This window comes from Geospiza fortis, unplaced genomic scaffold (genome assembly GCF_000277835.1).
Source record: "Geospiza fortis unplaced genomic scaffold, GeoFor_1.0 scaffold102, whole genome shotgun sequence".
Taxonomy (NCBI): domain Eukaryota; kingdom Metazoa; phylum Chordata; class Aves; order Passeriformes; family Thraupidae; genus Geospiza; species Geospiza fortis.
This window is the reverse complement of record NW_005054373.1, coordinates 3337112-3358478: the sequence shown is the minus strand read 5'-3', so window position 1 is coordinate 3358478 and position 21367 is coordinate 3337112. Positions and strand designations below refer to the sequence as shown.

General features: G+C 52.8%; 1 protein-coding gene across 1 annotated transcript in view; it reads right to left on the bottom strand.

Annotated features, from left to right (window-relative positions):
* ZFHX3 (zinc finger homeobox 3) overlaps positions 1 to 21367 on the bottom strand; it is a 123685-nt gene that overhangs the window by 12285 nt on the left and 90033 nt on the right. The window contains 5 exon segments of the mRNA XM_031060144.1: positions 9 to 959; positions 1447 to 1552; positions 9509 to 9709; positions 9900 to 10033; positions 18482 to 18589. Coding sequence (XP_030916004.1) covers positions 9 to 959; positions 1447 to 1552; positions 9509 to 9709; positions 9900 to 10033; positions 18482 to 18589 — 1500 coding nt within the window.

Here is a 21367-nt window from a genome sequence, read left to right as displayed (position 1 = left end):
CCTGTTGCCAGCTCCATTGCTGCTGCTGCTGGCCGCCTCCAGCTTGGCTGCGCGAGCCTTGGTCTGGTGCAGGACAGACCTCATGTGGATCTCCAGAGTCGAGCTCTGGCTGTAGGCCACATTGCAGGTGTTACACTTGAAAGGTTTGTTGTCTGGGCTGCTGGTAGGCTCAGGTTGCCCAGTAGCAGACTCTTGGAGGGCTCGTTTCAGTTTATGCAGATGAGAAACAGAATTGTAATGTACCAGGAGAATGTTCTTCTGCGTGAAGGACTCCTTGCAGACTGTGCACTTGTATGGGCGAGACGGATCTAGAAATTTCTCCATAGTGAAGTTAGGGCCCTTCCTGAAGGGTAAGGCCCTTTTTGGTTCTGAGCCAGAGTCCTCTTGCACCGACCCTGAATCGCTGCCTGTTGGGCTCTGCTTATCTTCCAGGTCGCTCTCTTCTTCCTTATCTTCCTCGACTATTATTGTGTGGTCCTCGGCGAGTGAGGGGTCACCCATAGCGAGGAGGTCCCCGTTGACCAAGAGACCACCGTACAGCTGCTGAATGTCAGCCTCACTCAGCTCCAGGTGGCTGGTTTCCAGGTGCTTCTTCAGGGCCTGGAAGGTGCGGAAGCTGCGCTGGCAGAGGCAGCACATGGTGGCTGCCCGGATGACGTGGTACTGGGAGTGCAGCTGCAGCTTCTCAATGGTTTTGAAGGCCAGGCTGCACTGGTTGCAGCGGTACTTGTAGACGTGGCGGTCAGAGACCGGCAGCTGAGGCCGCTTGGCGTGGATGTCGTTGAAGTGTGTCTGCAAGGCTGCTGAGCTCTTGAACACCTGGCTGCAGCCCTTCTTCCAGCACAGGAAGCCAGAGTCCTCCCGGGCAGCGCTCGGATCAGCTGGAGCGGGCTTGGGGTCTCCGCTGTGCTCTGCGCTGTCCGATGACAAAAGGGTCTTCCCCACATCCTCAGAGATCTCTGTGAAAACAGAATTAGAGCAAACCCAAAAATTACACGAGCACACCACAGTAGATCAACACCCCCTTTCAGTCCTTAATACTCTGTGATTTTTGATCTCCAACACGACAAGTATTTCTAACATTTCTCCTCTATCTTCATTCGTTTCAATACCAGCCCATTAACCTCATCATGGCCCATTGCATAAACCTACACAATTTACTTCCTTGCTCACTTTGAATATCTGGAAATTATTCACACACACATCCCTTAGTGCATTTATCACCTTCAATTCTCCCTTTCAAGCAAAAGCCATTCAGCCACCTCTGTCTTCACTGTTCCTTTTTGATGTCCTGCCTATTTTCAAAAAGAAGGCTCATCAAACTGAACATAGTATTTGAGTCTAGGTCCTATCAAAGAGAGGATTAACAGGAATGGAACTGGTCCCTGAGCAGGTGATGGAGCTGGGGGAATGGTGGGACAGTGGATCTCATTGACCTGCACTCACCGGACTGCTTCCCCTCCCGCTCCTCTGCGCCCGAGTTCCCATCCTTCTCTGGAGCAGCTGCTGGGAGGAACATGCTGCTGGGCATCATCACCTCAGGGGTTGTCACCTAGAGACAGGGGAAAGGACACAGGGAGAGGAAAAACACAAGAAAATATTTTAAACATCTCCAGTCGCAAAACTAGACATCAGTACTGTGAAGTCAGAGGCGTCATTTTTCCCAGCTCACCGAAGACTTCGTATTTATTAGACAAAGCTCAAATCAGTCAAAAGTGTTTCTACAGTTACATTCTGGACATAATTAGCAGTGCACACTTGAAGAATAATCTTATTATTAATATTTTTCCTTTATGTGGAATTCAGACTTTGATCACTGACAATGTTTTGTCATGGGCTGTGAAACTTCTTGTGCAACCAATTAGGTAGATAAGTTGAAAGGCCCACCTTAAGCTGCTGAAAACATAATAAGGCCCCTAATTAAATCATACCTAGTAAAGTACACTGTAATCTTGAACCAGGGAGCATTGCAGCACTGTTTTCAAAGTGTATCGATGCAGAGAAAGGAGGGGCATGAGAAAGAAAAGTACAAATAAGGAGAGAGGTGACAAAGGAAAGGAGGAATAAGAAAGGACTAAAGAGAAAGCAAATTGTGAAATAAAAAGCTTTTGGTAACCCTTTCCTTGCTCTGACTGATGCATTCCCTTTGCTCCTCTTCAAGTATTTGGTGCTAGATCCTGCACCACCAAAACCAGTGCAGTGCTGGGACACCACTGCTTCTACAGAGCTGGAGAATCTGCATGGCTCAGCTGGAGAGGCTCTTTGGAAAAGCCAAATGTGCACACTCATCCTGTTCTGAAAAACTGTTTCTTTGGATATACCTGGTCACAAACCATTTCACCAGCAGCCTGCATGTGGCTGGCATCAGATGCAGGACAATGAATGTCCCTTTGAATGTCTGGTGACCATGTCTCACACTGCTGGAACGCTGTCTCACAGCACAGAGACAGACAGACCCGCCTCACTGTCACCATCCCTGTGTTTTCCACCACAGGGCCTCCAGTGCTGGTCAGTGCCTGTGGCCAGCAAAGACTCCTCCACAGCCCTGAGCAGCTGCCCACCTTGCTGACACCCAGGGAGTGCTCCCCTTCCACCAGGTGCTCCTGCTCCCAGCCTCCCACTGCTGGGAAGGTGAGGCACAACTAAACACTCCCATTCAGGGCTAAGGCAAAACAAGCCTCTCCATCCTTCTGCTGGATATGGAGAGGACATCTGAACCCTGGATTTCAGGAGAGAATGTGTGTGGCTGCTGCCTGCCGTGTACCCTGCCCAGCCAAGGACCACAAGTCTCTGAGTGAGTTGCAGGACAGAGGAGCGCACCTGTGGTGAAGCTGGAGCTCATGGAAAATCTCAGGATGAAATGGTGGCACAGAAGTGGCTGCAGAGCTGTGACCTGAGCTGTGACACAGAGCTCCCTCCCTTTCCTGGGCCAGCCACTGCATGGCAGTGAGTGCCAGGTCCCAGGGAGCAGCAGAGAAGGCTGCTGACATATCCCAGGAGGGGAGCTGAATGCACCAAACTCATTCCACCTTCTACTCTACACAGAAGCATCTGATGGCTGTGGGTGGTTGGTTGGTAGACGTTAAAGGTCACAGAGTAATTTCCAGTAGCTGGGCTTGGAGGAGGGGGACGAGCATGGACGCTGAGAAAGGGAGGCAAGAAGAAACCGTCCCTCTCAGCTCTAGCAGCAGGAAGAGCCTGCTTTCCTAGGATCTTTAGGAATTATGAAAAATAAATCATGAGAAATTAAAAAAAACCCCAACAGAGTAGAAAAAGAATAAAATTATCTAACACCTCAGCTGCACATCATTATAGAGCTGTGGCTTTTCATAGGCATTACAGTACGGCAGCCGTCCCCACCACCACGCTCAGTACGACGGATCAGTAATTGTTTTCATACACTTTAATTAGAAAAACTCAGATGGCTATGAATAATAATGGAAAAGAGAGACTTTTGCACTTGAAAGGTTGAAGTCAATCAAGTGTGAATGACGGCAAAAAAGAAAAAAAAAAGACACCAATTCATCAGGCCTCTGTTGTCTCGCCGCGTCTTTAATCATAATTCCTGATTGGGATTCAAGAAGGCAGTAAGCAGCGGTTCTTTGTCTGCCTTCACCTTCCGTCAATTAACTCTCCCCGAAATATAATCATCAACCTCACATGCTCCTCTGCATCTTAATCTGGGGCTCCAAACCTGTAAGTCCTGCCCTATATGTGTTTAAGTAATTACCTTTATCTACCTGCATCTCCACGGCCACCATTCCTTCCTTTCTTTCCATCCCCCCTCCACCAGGAGGAGGACAAAAAAAGGAAAAAAGGAAAAAAAAAAGGAAGGAAAAAAAAAAGGCTGTGGTACATTAAATTGCTACAGGCACAAAATTCCCAAAGGCAAATGGAAAAAAAGCTTGGAAAAAAGTGCAGGGAACTAGAAATTCTGGGTATGGATGCTGGAACTGCGGCGGTGCAGCCGTGGGCTGGCCTTGGGGATCAAACCACGGGAAAGGCACTGCTCAGCAACTGGACTCACTCTAGTCCTCTGGCTCCATCCAGGTCAGAGGACAGACAGGGACAGACTCCTGTCCCTCTCCTACACCACGATCCAGGGCAGGAGCCTCCGTCCTTTCAACCCCATGGACCAGCCCTGAGCAGGTGGCAAAGATACGAGTGCACATGAGCTGCACATCCCAAATCACTCTGCACTGACACGGAATTCCAGACTGCCTTTTTTGAAGGGTTTGTCCTTTCACACTGCAAAAGCATCTGAAGACATCTCATTTCTTTGGACCTGCAGAATCCACCTCTCATGCTGAGGCTGCTTTTTGTATAAACCCAGCATGGGGCATGATGGGGCAGGAAAGTGCAGTGGCCCACGGCTCGTGGCAGGTGTGACAGAAGCAGTGCTCAGCGACACAGCATCTTGTACTGCACATGTATCTCATGGCAGCAAGTGTTCTGTGATGGCAAGGAGTGTGTTCACCGCAGCACAGCCTATGTCAGCGCATGCAGCTGTCAAACGCTCTCCTCCTCCCTCTCACCTGCAGGTACCCGGTGTGTCATCCTGGCATCCCTCCTCAGCTTGGCAATCCCTCCCCCTCCTCAGTTTCAATGGCTCCAACACTGTTTCACAACAGCAACATGTCAGTCAGTGTGAGCCATTACTAAAACACAACCCTCAGCTGTGAGTTCAACAAACGTGGTTCGTCTCCTCCCTTCCCTTCTCCTGTTCATGCCTGTTCTTTTCTGTCCAACACCAAACCCTACCCCACTGTGGCTGCAGCTACCATCTCCTGGCCCACAAGTCACCAGCAAAGCTCACTGCAGCATGGCACCTCTGTCTCAGTCACCCCAGATCCACCCCTGTGCCCAGCCTGAGCACCATCCCCTGCAGCTCTGACAGCTGAGGTCCCACTAAGTTCTCCTCTTGTTACCACACAGAAAGTCCTTAAAAGATGCAAAGTTGCTGGACAAGACTCTCTACTTCCAAGAACCCCACGTTTTGGGTGAAATTCAGACCCCTTCAGCAGTTAAAATGTCTTTATGGTGATGAGATCCATGGAGAGGCAGGTGCACCCCACTTTGGTGGCCATTTCTATGGACACAGTGGCCTGGCTGTACAGAGCACCTGAGGGCTGATGGGTCAGGTCTCCTGCCTCCCTGCCCCACCAGCATGCACACACCCTGACACCTACAAACCTGTCACCCACTGCAGAACAACCAGAGGGCCCACTCCTCACTGGTGACAACTTCCAGCAGTGACACACACGGCTCCAGCCACCACTGGATCTACTGGATTTTAACAACCAACTGCAGAGCTGCTAGTGTGCAGGGCTGGAGGCTCAGAGCCCAACACCCATCAGTGTAACACCTGCATATTGCTGACATGTCCAAACAATTCCTCCTGGCTGGTGTGAGCCGCCAGCTCCTCTCACACCACATTGCCTGTGCTGACTGTCCATGGACACCAAACGAAGGGATGGCTCCCCTGAATATACCCCAAAATGCTGAAATCATGTGGCTCTGAAAAGAAAACCTCTAGAAGAGGCCTGAGGAGATACATCACTGTCCCCATGTCTATGAAACCAGGGGAATTACAGATGGGAGGGAAGGTTCCCCACCAGACAAAGGAGGTAATTTCCATTACAAAGAGAGAGAGGGAGAGGGTGCTGGAGTGAAAAGCTTCATTAGACTCTGAGAGGCAAAGTGATGGCAGTATACCAAGGTCACTTCTAATTTAGACCATCTAATTGGCAAACATGGCTCCAAATGGCTATCATCTCACAGGGCTCAGAATTAATGAAGCCCGATTATTTTCATTACCTTCATCCGAGATGGAGAATGAGACACAGAGTGAGAGGGAAAGGGGGGAGAGGGAGGGGGTGAAAAGGAGGGAGAGAGAAAAATTGAGTGACAGCAGAAGGGAGAGAGCAATAAGAAAAGACAATGGGAAAGAGGGTAAAAATGTAAAGATAGCAGGAGGGGGAAGTGAGATGGTAGGGATGGGCAGGAATGATTCCTGGAGCAAGGGAGAAAAGAAAAAGATGGAAAGATGACTGAACACTGGAACACTGGGAAGATGCCCTAAACTGAGGAAGAGAAAGCTGACAGCAGAGATGACGAGACAGAAATGTGTAGAAGGATAAGGCTGGCTGTGGGAGGAGGGAGAGCTCCCACTCCCAGAGGCTCTTGGGAAGCCATCCTCTCTCCCAGCTCCAGCCCATCAGTCTTGTAATCACCTGCAGGGGCGAACTGCACTTCACCCTCCTTACAGGCCCTGTGAGTCCCGCAGCAGGCAGGGGCTGAGATGGGCACGATGGCACCCGGCCCTGCTCAAAGAGGCCACGATGCCACAGAGAGAACTTGGCTACATTTATCCACCAGCCCCACGAAAGGGAAGCTGCAGGAGATGGGAGGACAGTGTGAGCCTCTGTCCCTGTGGGGCACTGGGGCACGGGGTGTGCTCTGTTCCCCAGGCAGCCCCTGTCCCTGCCGTGGAGGACAGGGGGTCCCGTGGGACAGCCAGCCCGGCTGCTCGCTGATATGAAAAGGAGAGAGCACGAGCAGGCAGCCTGGAGATGCTGAGCGCAAGCAGGAGCGTTACCATGGCAACAGACATATTAGACACTGCAGGTTCCTGCACGGCGTCTGATAAGGTGTTATTAACTGGAGCCTCCTCCAGCACGGAGCAGACGCTGCCTCGGAGGGACCCGGCTCCGTCACGGGGCTGCTCACACCCGCCAGACCCAGATAGATCCTCAGGAGAACGAGCCCAGCCAGGCCCTCCCTGCTGCCATGCTCTGCACAAACCACGCTGACGCCTCCGAATATTGTCACAGAATACAGAAAAACCCAGCTTCTTCACCTCGTGCTGTGAGACCTGGAGGAGGAGAGGCAGCCCTCCCACAGGTGTCTCTAGGTGCCAAAGGGAGGAAAGGTGGGAAAACCAGGAACACACATGAGGATGAGCATCGTGGCTGGGCCAGTCTCTGCCAGCCTTGCAGAGCCCTGTGGCCCTACTCCAGCACAGCAGGTGGGCTCACCTGAGGGACTGTGCCCGACCTGCTCTGCAGTGTCCTGAGCTCCTCCCATTCCCTCATGTCCCGGAGGACACAGATGTGCTTGAGGACAGACCAGCCCAACACTCCTGCTCCACACCACACAGCCTGCCCAGGCACCCTGCCTGGCTCAAAACAAACCCCTCACACCAGCATGGCAGCTACCCTGAGCAAACTGGTTATGCCTGCTGGCCTAGGGAAGGGGCTTGGCTTCTGCTTGCTGCTCTGAGAAAGCCAGAACACCTGCCACCAATGTAGCTAAGAGGTGAACAAGGGCTGTTCAAACCCTCAGAAGGTATTTCCACACTTGAGCAGCACCAGTGAAATGCACACAGGTCACAGAGGCCACGGTCAGTGGATGGGACAGCTCGGTGAGCCAGTGGCACAGGCAGGGCAGAGCTCATCCTGAGAAGCCCTGAGGAGACAGGCAGCTAGCAAGGCCAAGCAGGAAGGTAAGAACATAAAGGCACTTATGGAGTGGGAACTGGAACAGGCTGCCCAGAGAGAATCTCCTTTCCTGGAGATACTCAGATGCTGTCTGGACACAATCCTGAACGACATGCTCAAGGCACCCTGCCTAAGCAGGGAGGTTGGACTGGAGCAGCTCCAGTGGTCCCTGCCAAGACCACTCATGATTCTGTGACTCTGTCACTCCTGTCTCCAAGGGGTCACAAAAGGAATCACAGAATCATTAAAGCTGGAAAAGACCCTTCGTCTTCCAAGTCCAGCCATCAACCCAACATGACCACCATGGTTAAACTGTGTCCTCAAATGCCACATCCACATGATTTTTGAACACCTCCAAGGATGGTGACTCCATCCATAGTGATGACTGCTTCCAGAGGCAGCCTGTGCCAGGGCTTTCCAACCCCTTCCATGAAAAAATTTTTCCTAGTATCCAGTCTAAACCTCTCCTGGTGCAGCTTGCAGCCAGTCCTTTTGTTCTGTCACTTGTTTCATGGGACAAGAGACCTACCCCACCTGGCTCCAACCTTCTTTCAGGGAGTTGTAGAGAGGAAGAGTGACAGAAAGACAAGACAAGAAAACGGTAAGAGAACAGCTGGGTCATGTTGCGTGTGCTTGCTCAGAAGGTGACACAGGAGGGAGCTGGTGCAGAACATCAGCGTTACAACAAACACCCTGTTATTCACCCCCAGCGCCAAGAGCTGGCAAGGAAGGGAGAAAACAAGCAGGAACAGTGGGTGTGCTGGAATGGCAGTGGGTGTGCCGGGTGGCAGTGGGTGTGCCGGGATGGCAGAGGGTGTGCCAGGTGGCAGTGGGTGTGCCGGGATGGCAGAGGGTGTGCCAGGTGGCAGTGGGTGTGCCGGGATGGCAGAGGGTGTGCCAGGTGGCAGTGGGTGTGCCGGGATGGCAGAGGGTGTGCCAGGTGGCAGTGGGTGTGCCGGGATGGCAGAGGGTGTGCCAGGTGGCAGTGGGTGTGCCGGGATGGCAGAGGGTGTGCCAGGTGGCAGTGGGTGTGCCGGGATGGCAGAGGGTGTGCCAGGTGGCAGTGGGTGTGCCGGGATGGCAGAGGGTGTGCCAGGTGGCAGTGGGTGTGCCGGGATGGCAGAGGGTGTGCCAGGTGGCAGTGGGTGTGCCGGGATGGCAGAGGGTGTGCCAGGTGGCAGTGGGTGTGCCGGGATGGCAGAGGGTGTGCCAGGTGGCAGTGGGTGTGCCGGGATGGCAGAGGGTGTGCCAGGTGGCAGTGGGTGTGCCGGGATGGCAGAGGGTGTGCCAGGTGGCAGTGGGTGTGCCGGGATGGCAGAGGGTGTGCCAGGTGGCAGTGGGTGTGCCGGGATGGCAGAGGGTGTGCCAGGTGGCAGTGGGTGTGCCGGGATGGCAGAGGGTGTGCCAGGTGGCAGTGGGTGTGCCGGGATGGCAGAGGGTGTGCCAGGTGGCAGTGGGTGTGCCGGGATGGCAGAGGGTGTGCCAGGTGGCAGTGGGTGTGCCGGGATGGCAGAGGGTGTGCCAGGTGGCAGTGGGTGTGCCGGGATGGCAGAGGGTGTGCCAGGTGGCAGTGGGTGTGCCGGGATGGCAGAGGGTGTGCCAGGTGGCAGTGGGTGTGCCGGGATGGCAGAGGGTGTGCCAGGTGGCAGTGGGTGTGCCGGGATGGCAGAGGGTGTGCCAGGTGGCAGTGGGTGTGCCGGGATGGCAGAGGGTGTGCCAGGTGGCAGTGGGTGTGCCGGGATGGCAGAGGGTGTGCCAGGTGGCAGTGGGTGTGCCGGGATGGCAGAGGGTGTGCCAGGTGGCAGTGGGTGTGCCGGGATGGCAGAGGGTGTGCCAGGTGGCAGTGGGTGTGCCGGGATGGCAGAGGGTGTGCCAGGTGGCAGTGGATGTGCCGGGATGGCAGTGGGTGTGCCGGGATGGCAGTGGATGTGCCGGGTGGCAGTGGGTGTGCCAGGGGGCAGTGGGTGTGCCAGGTGGCAGCAGCCATGCTTGCCTACACAGCCACTTACCGTCATGATGAGTTTCTCGACACAGTCGGGTGACACGCTGTGCAGGTGGGTGAGGTGCAGCTGCAGATGGATCTTGTTGTTCAGCATGTCCTGGCAGAGGGGGCAGCGGAGCATGGGCTGCACCGAGTGCTGGGTCATGGCGTGCACCCGCAGCCGGTTCACGTCTGTGTTGCTGTACTTGCAGTACGGACACTGGTACATCTGCAGAGCAGACAAAGGAATCACACAGCTCTTCCACGTGCTACTTTCCTCTCTTACAGACTGGCTTCAATAACTTGATGCCTTCTACCACCAGTCACTGCTTTTCATCCTCTTCCTCCCATTTTATTCTTTGCTTTTGGCACATTGGAAACACATTACCTGCACGGAGAGATGGGTTCTTCCGCCTTACCTGCTCTGATTTGGTCTCCTCTGAAGTTTTTGACCACTTAAAGGAGAGAGGTGACTCAGAGCTGCTGGGGAACGAAATCCGCTTGGAGGGTGCTGGAGGCTCTGTCAGTTCCTTCTCTGGCTGGCTGGCTGGTGCTGCAACAGAAAGCCAGGAACATCAGCACACCCCACGAACATCAGCACACCCCAGAGAGCCTGGGCTGCACGGTGGCTGGGCTCCCATTCACTGCTTTACACGCACCCTAAGGACTTGGAGGAGGATGACTCTGAGGACTGACCTATGTCCTCAGTGCACAGCAGGCCAAAACCAGCTCCCTCTTGCTGATGTCCCCGAGCATGGGAACTATGTCACTGGTGGCCAGAAGCAGAAAGATCTCAGCTGGTTCTGGGGGATGCTTACAACCTGCAGGCTGCACTGCACACACAAATGCTTGGCCAGACAGTGAAGGCCCACGTGTCACCTCCAGGAACAGCTGGACTTACTCTGTAAGGTGGAACTCTCAACCCTGGCTGACCCAGGACATTCTACACAGGGACACTCTGGAATGCATTTGCCCCGGAGAGGGCTGGTGGTTGTGGCTGTCAGCCCAATCCATGGCACCCGTGCTGGCAGCAGTGGTGCTGCTGGGATGGCTCTGGCTGGCTCAGCCCATGCCTCCAGAGGAATGAGCATCTCTGGTGCTTCCTAGCACATGGTCCTGCCAAAATCCCAATTTTGGCAGGACTCAGCCAAGGGGACACAAACATTCCCACTGTGATAATCCCAGAAAAGGCTATTTTGTTCAGCCAAACAGACAAATGCAAATGAGCCCTAGAGTCAACAGCAAAACACTCCACGAGTTGTGGCACTGGGAGAAGCACATCCCTGACCTTTCTCCTCCCCCGAACCCTGGCTGCCTTCAGTACATAAATTTGTGGGACATCTATTATTTAAAAACTGTAAGGACAAGTATATTATACACAGCCCCCATCTCCTCCTCCCCGAACACACATTCATAACGGTACTTTAATCTGTCTCGAATCGACTTCAAACCCATTTTGCCCTTAATGGGAGTTATTCATTTTCACTTGAAAGGTAATATCTGACAGCTGGATATTTAATATGATGGATCAGCTGCCGATTAACAAGGCGCTGTAGCGTTCTCAGGCCAGTCCCCCACACTCTTCCCCCTTTCTCCTACTCAACTTGTGAACCCGCTGGTATCTGCTCCTTGTTTCAGATGATACCACCAAGAGTCAGATCCCAGCAAACTGCTTCCTTCCCAAAGACTCTTCTGTGCACTACCATGAGCTGTATGTCCAAACATTCCCAACTACCTTCCCTGCCAGTCCCCATCTCTGCATTCAGCTGAATAGAGGCAAAATAAGTTCTGGGAGAGGGAAAACAAGTACAGGTAGAGGTACTGCCAGAGGGAGGCAGGGATCAGAGGATTTGATCTGGGACTGCTGAACTTCTCCTGGTAGGCTTGTCCATACTGAATGGGCTTGGAAGTGATCTTGTTCCCCACAGCACTGCTGGCTGCTTGCCTGGTGCTTCATGCAGCCTCCACGTGTGCATGGACAGTCCTGGCTGCACCTGCGGTACAAACCCAGGACTCTGCTGTGCTGCCAGCTCCACAAAAACATCCAAAGCAGGGGTGGAATGAGCTTGCAGTGTCAGTGCTGACTGATGACACCATCACAGACCCTGCTCTGCCCTCACAGAATGATGGGCTGCTCTGCTCAGCTCCCTGCTTGAACTGAGACTCAGAACTGGAAATGGCTTCAAGATGTGTGCAGGGCCAGAGCTGACCTTCCCTGCTCCCTGTAATAAATGTGCTTGGAGCACTGGGAACGCGGCACCACTCTGCTGCTCCTCCACTGAGGAACACAGTCCCTCCTGGAGGGTGTGGGGAGGAGAGACCCACCAAGAGCCAGCACTGTGGTGGGTGAAGGACCACCCTGCCTTAAAATGCCCTCCCTGAGCCCTGTGTGATGTGAGTGGCCTTTGTCAGGGGCCCGATCACTGCTGGCACTGCCCAGCCCTCAGTGTGACCCTGGACACTGACAAGCCACCCCCACCAGGCTGCTGGGTGCTGGGAAGAGCAGCTGGAGACCCCAGGTCTGCCAGGGTGTCTGGCACAGCCATGGGAGCCCTGCTCTAGACCTGCACTGGGCAGGGTGACAGCGACAGCCACGGCTTAGGGTCCCTTTAGACTCTCTAGGTGGTGCCTGTAGCTCCTGTTGGTCACACTGTGTCCCTGGGCACTGCCAGCTGCTCACCAGTAGAGTGTTTCTGGATGCAGTGACTGAATTCAGCCCAACCATCAGCTGCCCCAGGCTGCTGAACACCAGCTCCAGCTGTGGGAGTCACAGCAGGGTATTTTCTCTTCTCCTTTCTACTGTGAAGCAGCCTGCTTAGAATTACTAACAGGTAATTAAAATGTACCATCTCCTAAGTGTCCAATTTCATTAAATCACTTAGTCCAACCCCATAACCATAATCCTTCAAAACTAGAATTATTGATGATTGTCCAGACCCAAGAATAACTGATTTGTTGCACATAGGATATTTTAAGTATTAGTTTCTGAGTTGACAGCTCAGCTGGGAATTCTAACACCGAGACTGAAGTTTGTTGTTGATAAACAGTCAAATGCACAAAATGACACATTCAGTCCACATCACAGATGATCAGAGGAATTAAGAACTCTCTGCTACCAGGAGAAATGAGGACATGGCTTGGCGTCTGCCTGCAGAACTCTTAGCATAGCCTGGGACCTTCTGTCCGTGCAGAGAGGACAGGACAGAATGGGGGGAGCCCAAAACCTCCAGAAGGCCATGGCCTGGAGGGGCTCAGTGACACTGGAGCACACGGGGACACCACCTGTGCCAGCATCTTGCTTCCAGGCTCAGGCCTCGCAGGGCAGAAAAAGGAATTTGCTTTAAAGCATGATGTACATCTGCATATCAGATAGTATTGTTATTACTTTGACTCTTTAAATGGATTTAGTTCAGATTCACTGAGACCTGTGTTTCTGAACAAATGTCCCTAAAGCCAAGTGCAAAGGGGTGGGGCTGCCACAGCACTTCTGGAGATCTGCTGATCTTCTCACTCTCCTCAGCAGCTTCTGCTTTTCTCAGGAGGAGGAGAGATCCTCCCTGGGTACATTCCAGAGGTCAGGTGGGCACTTCCTTGCAAGTGGGGCCTTTCCTTTGCTGGTTCCAGAGGCAAAGCCAGCACGGATCCCCTAAACTGCTGCTCTCCATCCTGGTGGGAAGGAAGTCACCACCCATCTCCTACCCATCACATTCTTTTAGCTAAAGTATCACTGACAGTCCCTTCATCTAAACTTCCATCTTCCAACCAAGCAACATAATGGAAAAGCCAATTAAATGATTACTAATTCATGCTGCTTTCCGTAAGCCAGAGGTTCTCATCTCCCTGCATTCCGTAAACCAGCTTGCCACTTGCCCTGGAAATTTACAGTGGGGTTTCTGCTATTGCCATTGATTTAAACACCATCAGCCTCCAGAAAACTCCTTGCCATGAAGTCCAGCTGCTGGCCTGGGGAAGTTCTCAGTGAGACCAGGGAACTGTGCTTTTACTGCCTGATGGAAAATAGCATTCTGCATTTGGTGGTGCCTCCTTCCTCAAATCACCTCAGTGTGTTCTTGGAGCCATCAGTCCTCGGAGCTGCTACTGTGCTAGTGTGCCACACAGCCCTGTGCCATCAATGCCCAAGGCTCTGCCCCCTGTGCCCTCACAGCACCTGTGTCCCCTGAAATCCAGGGCTAGTTTATCTGTTTCATCCATTCTCCAGAAACTGCCTTGATGCAGGAATGGCCAGAGCCCACATGAACTGCTGGGGAAGGGCATGGGGCACCCAGAGCTGCTGCAGCACTGCCACCTCCTCAGTAAATACAGCCAACATTTCCTCCCCAAACACTGTTTAATTCCCCACTCCCTGAAGGAACTTCCGTTCCATCAGCTGCTGTAGCCACACTAATCAGGCCTGTGCACTACCTGCTGCCCTGCAGCATTTCTCAGCTCTGTATTTCACAGTCACTCAGCTGACAGGTAAATGCCCCATGCTTGGTGCACTCCTGCTTCACAGCCCCAAAAATGGCTGAATAATTTGTTTTTTAATGCTGTGTCATACCTTCCCACCTGCAGTGAGTACCCACAGCTGAATTACTATTAAATATTCATATCCAGAAGCTCCAGCCGCCACCAGGCTTCCCTGCCTTGCTCCATATGAACACGAAACACGCAGCAGATGCCTCTGTGAGATGCCAAGCAGCACCAGGGGCTCCTGGAGGTGGGGCTTTGCCTGGCAGACCTGTCCTGCAGCACCTCCAGTGCTGGCAGAGCCCGGCCTGCCCGAGCTCGGCCAGCAGCTGCACGGAGCCACCCAGCCCAGCCGTATTTCTGGGCTGGAGCTGCCACCCAGGAGCCTTTTGTGTTTCACACATCCTTGGAAAGACTCAGCTGCAGGCAAGCTCCCCGTCCTTGTCTCCTGCCCTCTCCCTGGTCTCCCTGGCTCCGGTGCTGAGCGGCTCCATCGTGCCCTCGGCCCCTCCTGCAGCCTCCCAGGCCCCAGAACATCCCGGCCATTAAGTGCTCCACAAACGCCAGATATTAAAAAAAAGCACAAAAAGCAGCCGGGGGGAGGAGCAGGAATAGATTTCCGTCAGGATGTGCCTGACCTGTTTTTTTCAATTTCAGTAATTAGAAAGGCAGTCGGCCTGTAGGAATTATTCATAAACTGCAGGAGCTGTGCAGTATACATTTATGTTAAACATGTCAAATCCAATTGAAATCATGCCTGCCAGCACCATACTCCATAAACACACTTTTCTGCAACAATTTCCCAGCTCTCAGCAGCCCATTAATACTTCCTTTAATAGCAATCTACCACGGATTCGAATCAGGGACAGTCCATTGCACTAATTGCTCTGTTAGGTGAGCATCACGGACAAAAAAAAAAAAAAGAAAAAAAAAATCATTAACAAAAATAAAAGCCCTTCAGGCCAGTCCTCCAGAAAGATTTCATCTCAATCTATATTTTAAGTAGACTTTGTTTCTTGTTTTTGTGGCAAAACCCCTGATATTCTCCGTGTACCCAACGGACAGTGCATTAAGGAAGCCTCTGGTAGCTGGGTCACTGCTGGTGATGGGGCTCTCCATCAGAGACATGAACCAGCACCACCTCACATCTGAGAGGCCTTGTACCGCACTGAGCAGGGCTTCAGCTGAGTATCCATCATCTACATCCTGCCTTAGAAAGGGAATTGGGATCAGCCACAATTCCTTTCCCTCTTGCTGGTTTGCTTGTGGTGAATCTCACATTAGCCATGGCGAGATAATGTCTAACACTGAGTCATCAGGCACACAGCATCTCCCTGCTCCAGTGTGGAGGAGCTGCCATCTTCCAGAACCTTCCAGAAACCACAGAGATTTCTGTAAAAATCAAGATCCAATGAGTCCTTCTATGGGATGGAGTTTTCCCCAAGTATATTAAATTGAAAAGTATCACCTAAAAAATGTTTCTGATTCACATTATTGCATTTTAAAACAAATACAAAGAATGAATCAATACATTTATTTTGCAGTTGAGACACTTTGACAAGTTTACAGTGAGAACAGGTTTTCCCCTTGGTGCTGACACTAACCCCAGCACAGGCTGCACCAGGACTGTGCCCACTGTGGTGCAGACCTCACCCTGGGCTGGGGCAGGGCGATGGGCAAAGGAACTCAGTGTCTCATTACACATCTTGCAAACCTTTAAGAAAGTGGAAGAAATAAATCCCCTGTGCACAGTAAGGAAACCAAAGCACAAAGGGGAGTAAATTGCTGAGGAACATAATGATCAAATTGCAGGTGGTGAGCCGCAAAAAAGTCTGTCCCCCCTCCCCTTTCACATGCCCCATCACTGGCTTTCAGCCCACACCTCTCCGGCTTCTCCATCTTCACACCTGGCTCAGGGGCTTTTCCTAAGGTCAGCCAGTCCATCCAAAGCAGGACAGGCTAAGCCTCCCCTACTCCTGATGGCAGCTCCTCTATAATCTTCTTGAAAGACCTCTGAGGAACCTTCTCAGAAAACCCAATCCAGTGCTTAAGCCACAGGCTGTACAGGAGGACTTTTAAAAACTTTGTTATCTAACATCAATCTTTCTCCCTTCAATTTAAGCCCTTTGTGTCTTGTTGTCTGTATCCTCAACACAGAGAATAAATAATTTCCTTCATTTCAGAAGCATTTCATGCACAAGACTTATCTTGTCCTCCTCTTTGGTCTTCTTTCAAGTCAAATAAGCCTGTTCATTCCATTTTCTCCTCCTGACTGATGTTGCACTGTTCTGGGATTTTCCTGGTGTTTGGGCTTTCTGAAATTGCTGCCCAGCCTCCCCAGCACCCCAGCTCAGGAATGGAGAGATTCCCAGGACTAATGAAACCCACCAGTGGTACAGTATTGTCACCTACACTGCTCTGTCTGTGCTTCACTTCAGCCTGTCCTGACAAGTGGCACTGAAAGCCTTCCCAAGGAGACACTGACTCCAAACAGGACCTTCTTCACAGGAAGGGAAATTGGGTCGTGTTGACATGATTTGTTCTTGACAAATCTGTGTTGACTGTTCCTCATCTCATTATCTTCCCATCAGCACTTACAAACAGTTGTTTGGTCAATTCCCGGGGAAATCTGGGGCAGAGATGGCAGGTGTACAGTTCCCCAGCACTCCCTCGTCAGGGACAAGCCCCGTGCCTGTCCCTCACTGTGCCTCCCCTCTCTGCACAGCACCAGGGAGAGCAGCTGGCAGGTTTGGGATGCTCCAGGCACTGTGTCCCAGCACCCAGGTACAGTGCAGCAGGTCAGGGACAATGCTCAGCATCACAAGTGCTCTGCAGCCCATCCATCCCCTGGTACCTGGGGGACAGGCCCTCCCCAGGCTGTGCTGCTCTGCTCAGTCAGGCAAAGGCAAAGAAGGCTTCATGTATTTTAGCTTTATGACACTGTGGTCACAGCCTCCTCCTCCTCCTCCAAGGAGAGCTCCCTGGAACTGCCTGCTCCCCTCCCTGCTCATGGCTCCACTGGCACCAGGTACTGTGTCCCTGCACCCTTCTCTCCTGGGGCTGTCAGGTATAACCTGACCCAGCCTCTGTCCCTTCCCATGTCTGAGGCCCAGCAGGACTGTCAACACACTCACGTTCCTGGAGCGACAAGAGCAGGAACAAGAGCAAGGTGTGTGCCTCCTCTGCACACTGGCTGGGCAGCAGCTATTGTAACACAATCTGGCTTTAAGCTCAGGCGCTGGTGCTGCATGTTTGGAAGCAGCCTGAGCCCAGCACCAGCCCATCACACACACCTTGGCTCACACAAGGCTGGTCCCATGCCCCACGGGCTCACAGCCTGCTCTGTGCCCTCCTCACACTGCTCCCTTCGCAGACCCCATGGAGCTGTCCCATTTCTGATCTGCTCCTTGGCTCACCAACACTGGGTTAGGAATTTCACTGGCAGAGTGAAGAAATTAAACCATCCAGATCCAGAGTTTCTGGACAGAAAAGCATTTAAAAAGTAGGCTCTTCATTTTTCCTTACATATTTTGAGATACAATCTTTGTACACAGATCACCCTTTTTAAGTGCTTCAGGTTTGGGCAAAGAACCCTATTTACCCCTAAAGAGATTTAATCAATAAAGAAAACTCACATCTGTCTGTGACACTTCACAAAATGGTTGTGCTCAGCATCACACAATCCCACACAATGAACTGAGACTAAGACCCACCTACAGCCAAGCCAAATTGCATTTCCAGGTTAAGAACCAGTATGTTAAGGGAAAGAACACACAGAGCAACCTCAGCCCACTCTGAGAGCACAAACGTCACCAGCCCCCAGGGCCCAGCTTGCTCTCTGCACCACTGGGGACACATCTCCACTGACTGAGGCTGAGATGGGCCGGGACTGTAACTGGGGAGGTCAGATACCACATCCCATTTGGGAAGACAATTTAAGACAAAGTATCTTTGTCTGGGGCTCACCCAGAGGCAGCCATGAAGGCAGCAGGAGAGGGCTGCCTGGAAGAAGCGTTTCTGAGGGTTTCTGAGGCATTGCACTGACCAACACCGAGCCTGCCAACCAAACGGGACCTGCAGTCAGAACTGCTGTGTCCTGGGCCAAGGAAAATCAACGCCACCTTCAGCACCTCGGGTTCTGGAGCCAGGCTGGAGAGGGCAGCGAGGACCAGATGAGGGTGGGAGATGGATGGCCCTCTCCAGGGTGGGGCAATCACAAAATCACCAAATGACACACTCAATCCAGCCAGGTGCTGGCTGCTGGCAGGAGGGGCCATGCCCTTGTGCCCCTCCTCTCCCACTGTGGATCCCCATTGCCCAGGGCCAGCCCCAGAGCACCACGGTCCAGCCTGACCCACCACAAGTCCAACTACTGAGAGCCTTCACAGAGGGTGACACTTGCGTCACACTGACACTGCCACATTGTGGTCAGCTAAAAATGGTTTTGTGGACCACTGTTTTTTCCACCTCCCCTTCCTGGATTTGAAGAAAACGAGGGACCAAACAGAACCTCTGCTAAATCACAGAATCATACCTGTCCATTTACTCTGGTCCTTGTCCCCTGCACTGTCTTGCTCCTTGGCAGGTTCCTCAGCATCACCAGCTGTTTCATTGGGCCCTTCCACATCTTCGCTGGGTTCTTCTGAAATAAGAAAAGCAGAAAGTGTGACACAGACATGGAAGGCAGGACAGAACAGGGAGCTGCCAAAGAGTAGGAGCAACAGCTAAGGCTGTGCACACGTGTTGGCTGGCAGGTCATCAACATCTCCCAGCACAGCTGCTCATTGGTCAAGACAGAAACTGTAAAGAACTGAGATGAAGACAAAACCAAGAACCTTGCCTACTTCTACCACCAGGAGCTGCTGAGGGCCCCTGAGGTGTCATGTACTGTGACATAGTTCTCTACACAATAAGGTTCTACCCAGCCACATCAGTGACTACAGAAGCATGAGCGAGTGACCAGAGCCTTTAGCACCTTCAGCCTCATCCTTCCTCCTCATCCCCATCTCAAGCTCTTGAGCCCCAGTGACAGGGTGCAGACCCTGCTCAGATGCCAGAGCCACTGCATCAAATGCCATCCCTCCTGGCCAGAGCAAGCCCGGAGCAGGCCGGTGTGCTGCAGGCCCGTGTGCTGCAGCCCCAGCCAGACACAAGGCACAGGAGGAACACACTGGCAGCCTTGCCTTCATCCCAGCACAGGGAGAGCCTGCAAACCCAGGCAGCACCATGCACGTGCAGGAGCATGGAGGAAACGCTCAGTGAAGCACTGAAAGCTCAGAACAGAACATGGAGCACCATGGTCCTGCCCATAATGGGCACAGAGCGTGTGGGGCACCTGGTCAGGTGGGGCTCTGGGAGAGAGCCCTGTGGCTTGCCAGAGCCCTCCCTTACACCAGGGTGTAACAGCCACATTATCATCTGCCATCATGGGTACTAACATACAGTCCCTGTAACTGACAGGGGTTACCCCACCACTGGGCTAAAAGAGGCACTTTTAGGCCATTATACTCATTTTTAGGCAGGATAGTTTTGAACTTTAGCTTACATTATCTGGTCACGGTAAACCCCATGAACCCACGCAATCCTGAGACTGACCTGCACCACCTAATGGGTTCAAGCACCAACCCCCCTCCTCCTACTAACAAAGACAGGGCTAGAAATTCAGACTGAAAGTATATATTAGCAGCTTGCACATATTCAGCAGTGCTGTTTGAGGATATGACAGCCTAAATTGTGAGTGAGAGGGGAGATGGGTGGCAGTGCTGACAAAGGCATCCAACATGTAGAAAGACAGATATCACTGGTGGAGGGGTGAGATGGGCAGTCTGCCATGTGAGCTGAGTGCTCAGGTTTGCTGGGAGAAGGGCTGTGAAACCAACAGTTGGGTTCACATTCCAGAAATTAAAATTCCAATCTTTTTTCCACTCTAGGGAAAAAACACAACAAACCATCCCCACCCCAACCCCACCACCCTGGTGCCTTCAAACCACTTCACACAGGGAAAGGGTGTCCTTTCAGCTGGGGCAGCTGCTGTGGGAGCAGATTTTAGCTGGTTTTATTAAAAACCTTTGGTAACGGGTTTCTATATTTAATTTAAATCATCATTTTTACCATTCTTGGCTGGCTCAGGTGCTCCGAGGCCCCCTGGACAGCGTGCCCATAGGCCACAGCCCATCAGCAGTGCCCTGAGAGAGCCCCCCAGCCCAGAGCCCCATCCCAGATCCCGGCCCGGCTGCACAACAAAGGGCTCCCGGCGCAGCGGCACTCCCAGCTGCGACCCGGAGGTGTCAGCATCGGCATGGGAGGAAGAGGAAGGGCGAGCCAGGCTCAGCCGCTGTCTGGGCTCTAACCTGAGCATGTGGAAATAATACGTGGCTTCCAGTGCGCTGTCTGGTTCGAGGGGAATAAAATAGGACATTCATAAGCAGTTACACCATCTGTCTTTATACCATCATCATCATCAACAAGGGAAAAAATAGCTCTTTAAAATGGATGAAAGCCCAGGCTGACAGTAACCGGAAAAATGTGAGCTATGAATACCAATAACGGCAGAAAATGATTAAAAAACAAGGCTACAAACAGCAAGTCCCCAGCACGGCTGGGGCTGCAGCTCCTCACGTCCATCCACCACCAGCCCGGACCGAGCCCCCCGTCCCTGGCAGTGAGCACTGCACAGTCCTGCGCCAGGAGCGGAGCTCTGCGGACACAAACTGCGCCCGCCCCAACACCCTCGGCCAGGCAGAGGGCAGGGGGCAGAGCCAGCTGCACACCCTCCTCCTGCTCCACCCTGAGCTTTTTTCTGAAAAGCAATTTTTCCAAAGCAGGATGGGAAGGGAGCAGAGTCTAAGACATGTACCCAGGGAGACTCTGAACCAGCTTGAGTAGGTCCTGTCCCACCCCTGCTCAGCCCCTTGCTGCCAGGGCCTCTGGCACAGATCCTTGGGGAGGGGGAAGCACTGACTCCATCTCCTCGTGATCCCCTTCCAGCAGCGCTCTCCGGAAGGCTAGGGCTGCTCTGCTCACTGTGCTCAGTCTGGGCAGTGGCACGGCCACCCAGGGACGCTGGGGACAGCCCCCCCAGCCGAGCTGGCTCTGTGTGCTGAGTGGGCTCTGACCTGCTGAGAACCTGCCTCCAGCACCCACAGCTGTGCCTGACCCAGCCTCCACCCCGCAGACCTCAGCACTGACAGGAAAAGCAGCCAAGGCCCTGCTCCTGAAAGCTCTGTGCCCACGCTCTCTGATCCTGCTGCTGAGCCACAGTGGCAGCTCCGTGGTGTGAGCAGGTCTGGAAAGCCAACACCTGTGTGAAGGCTCCATCCATCCATCCATCCATCCATCCATCCATCCATCCATCCATCCATCCATCCATCCATCCATCCATCCATCCATCCATCCATCCATCCATCCATCCATCCATCCA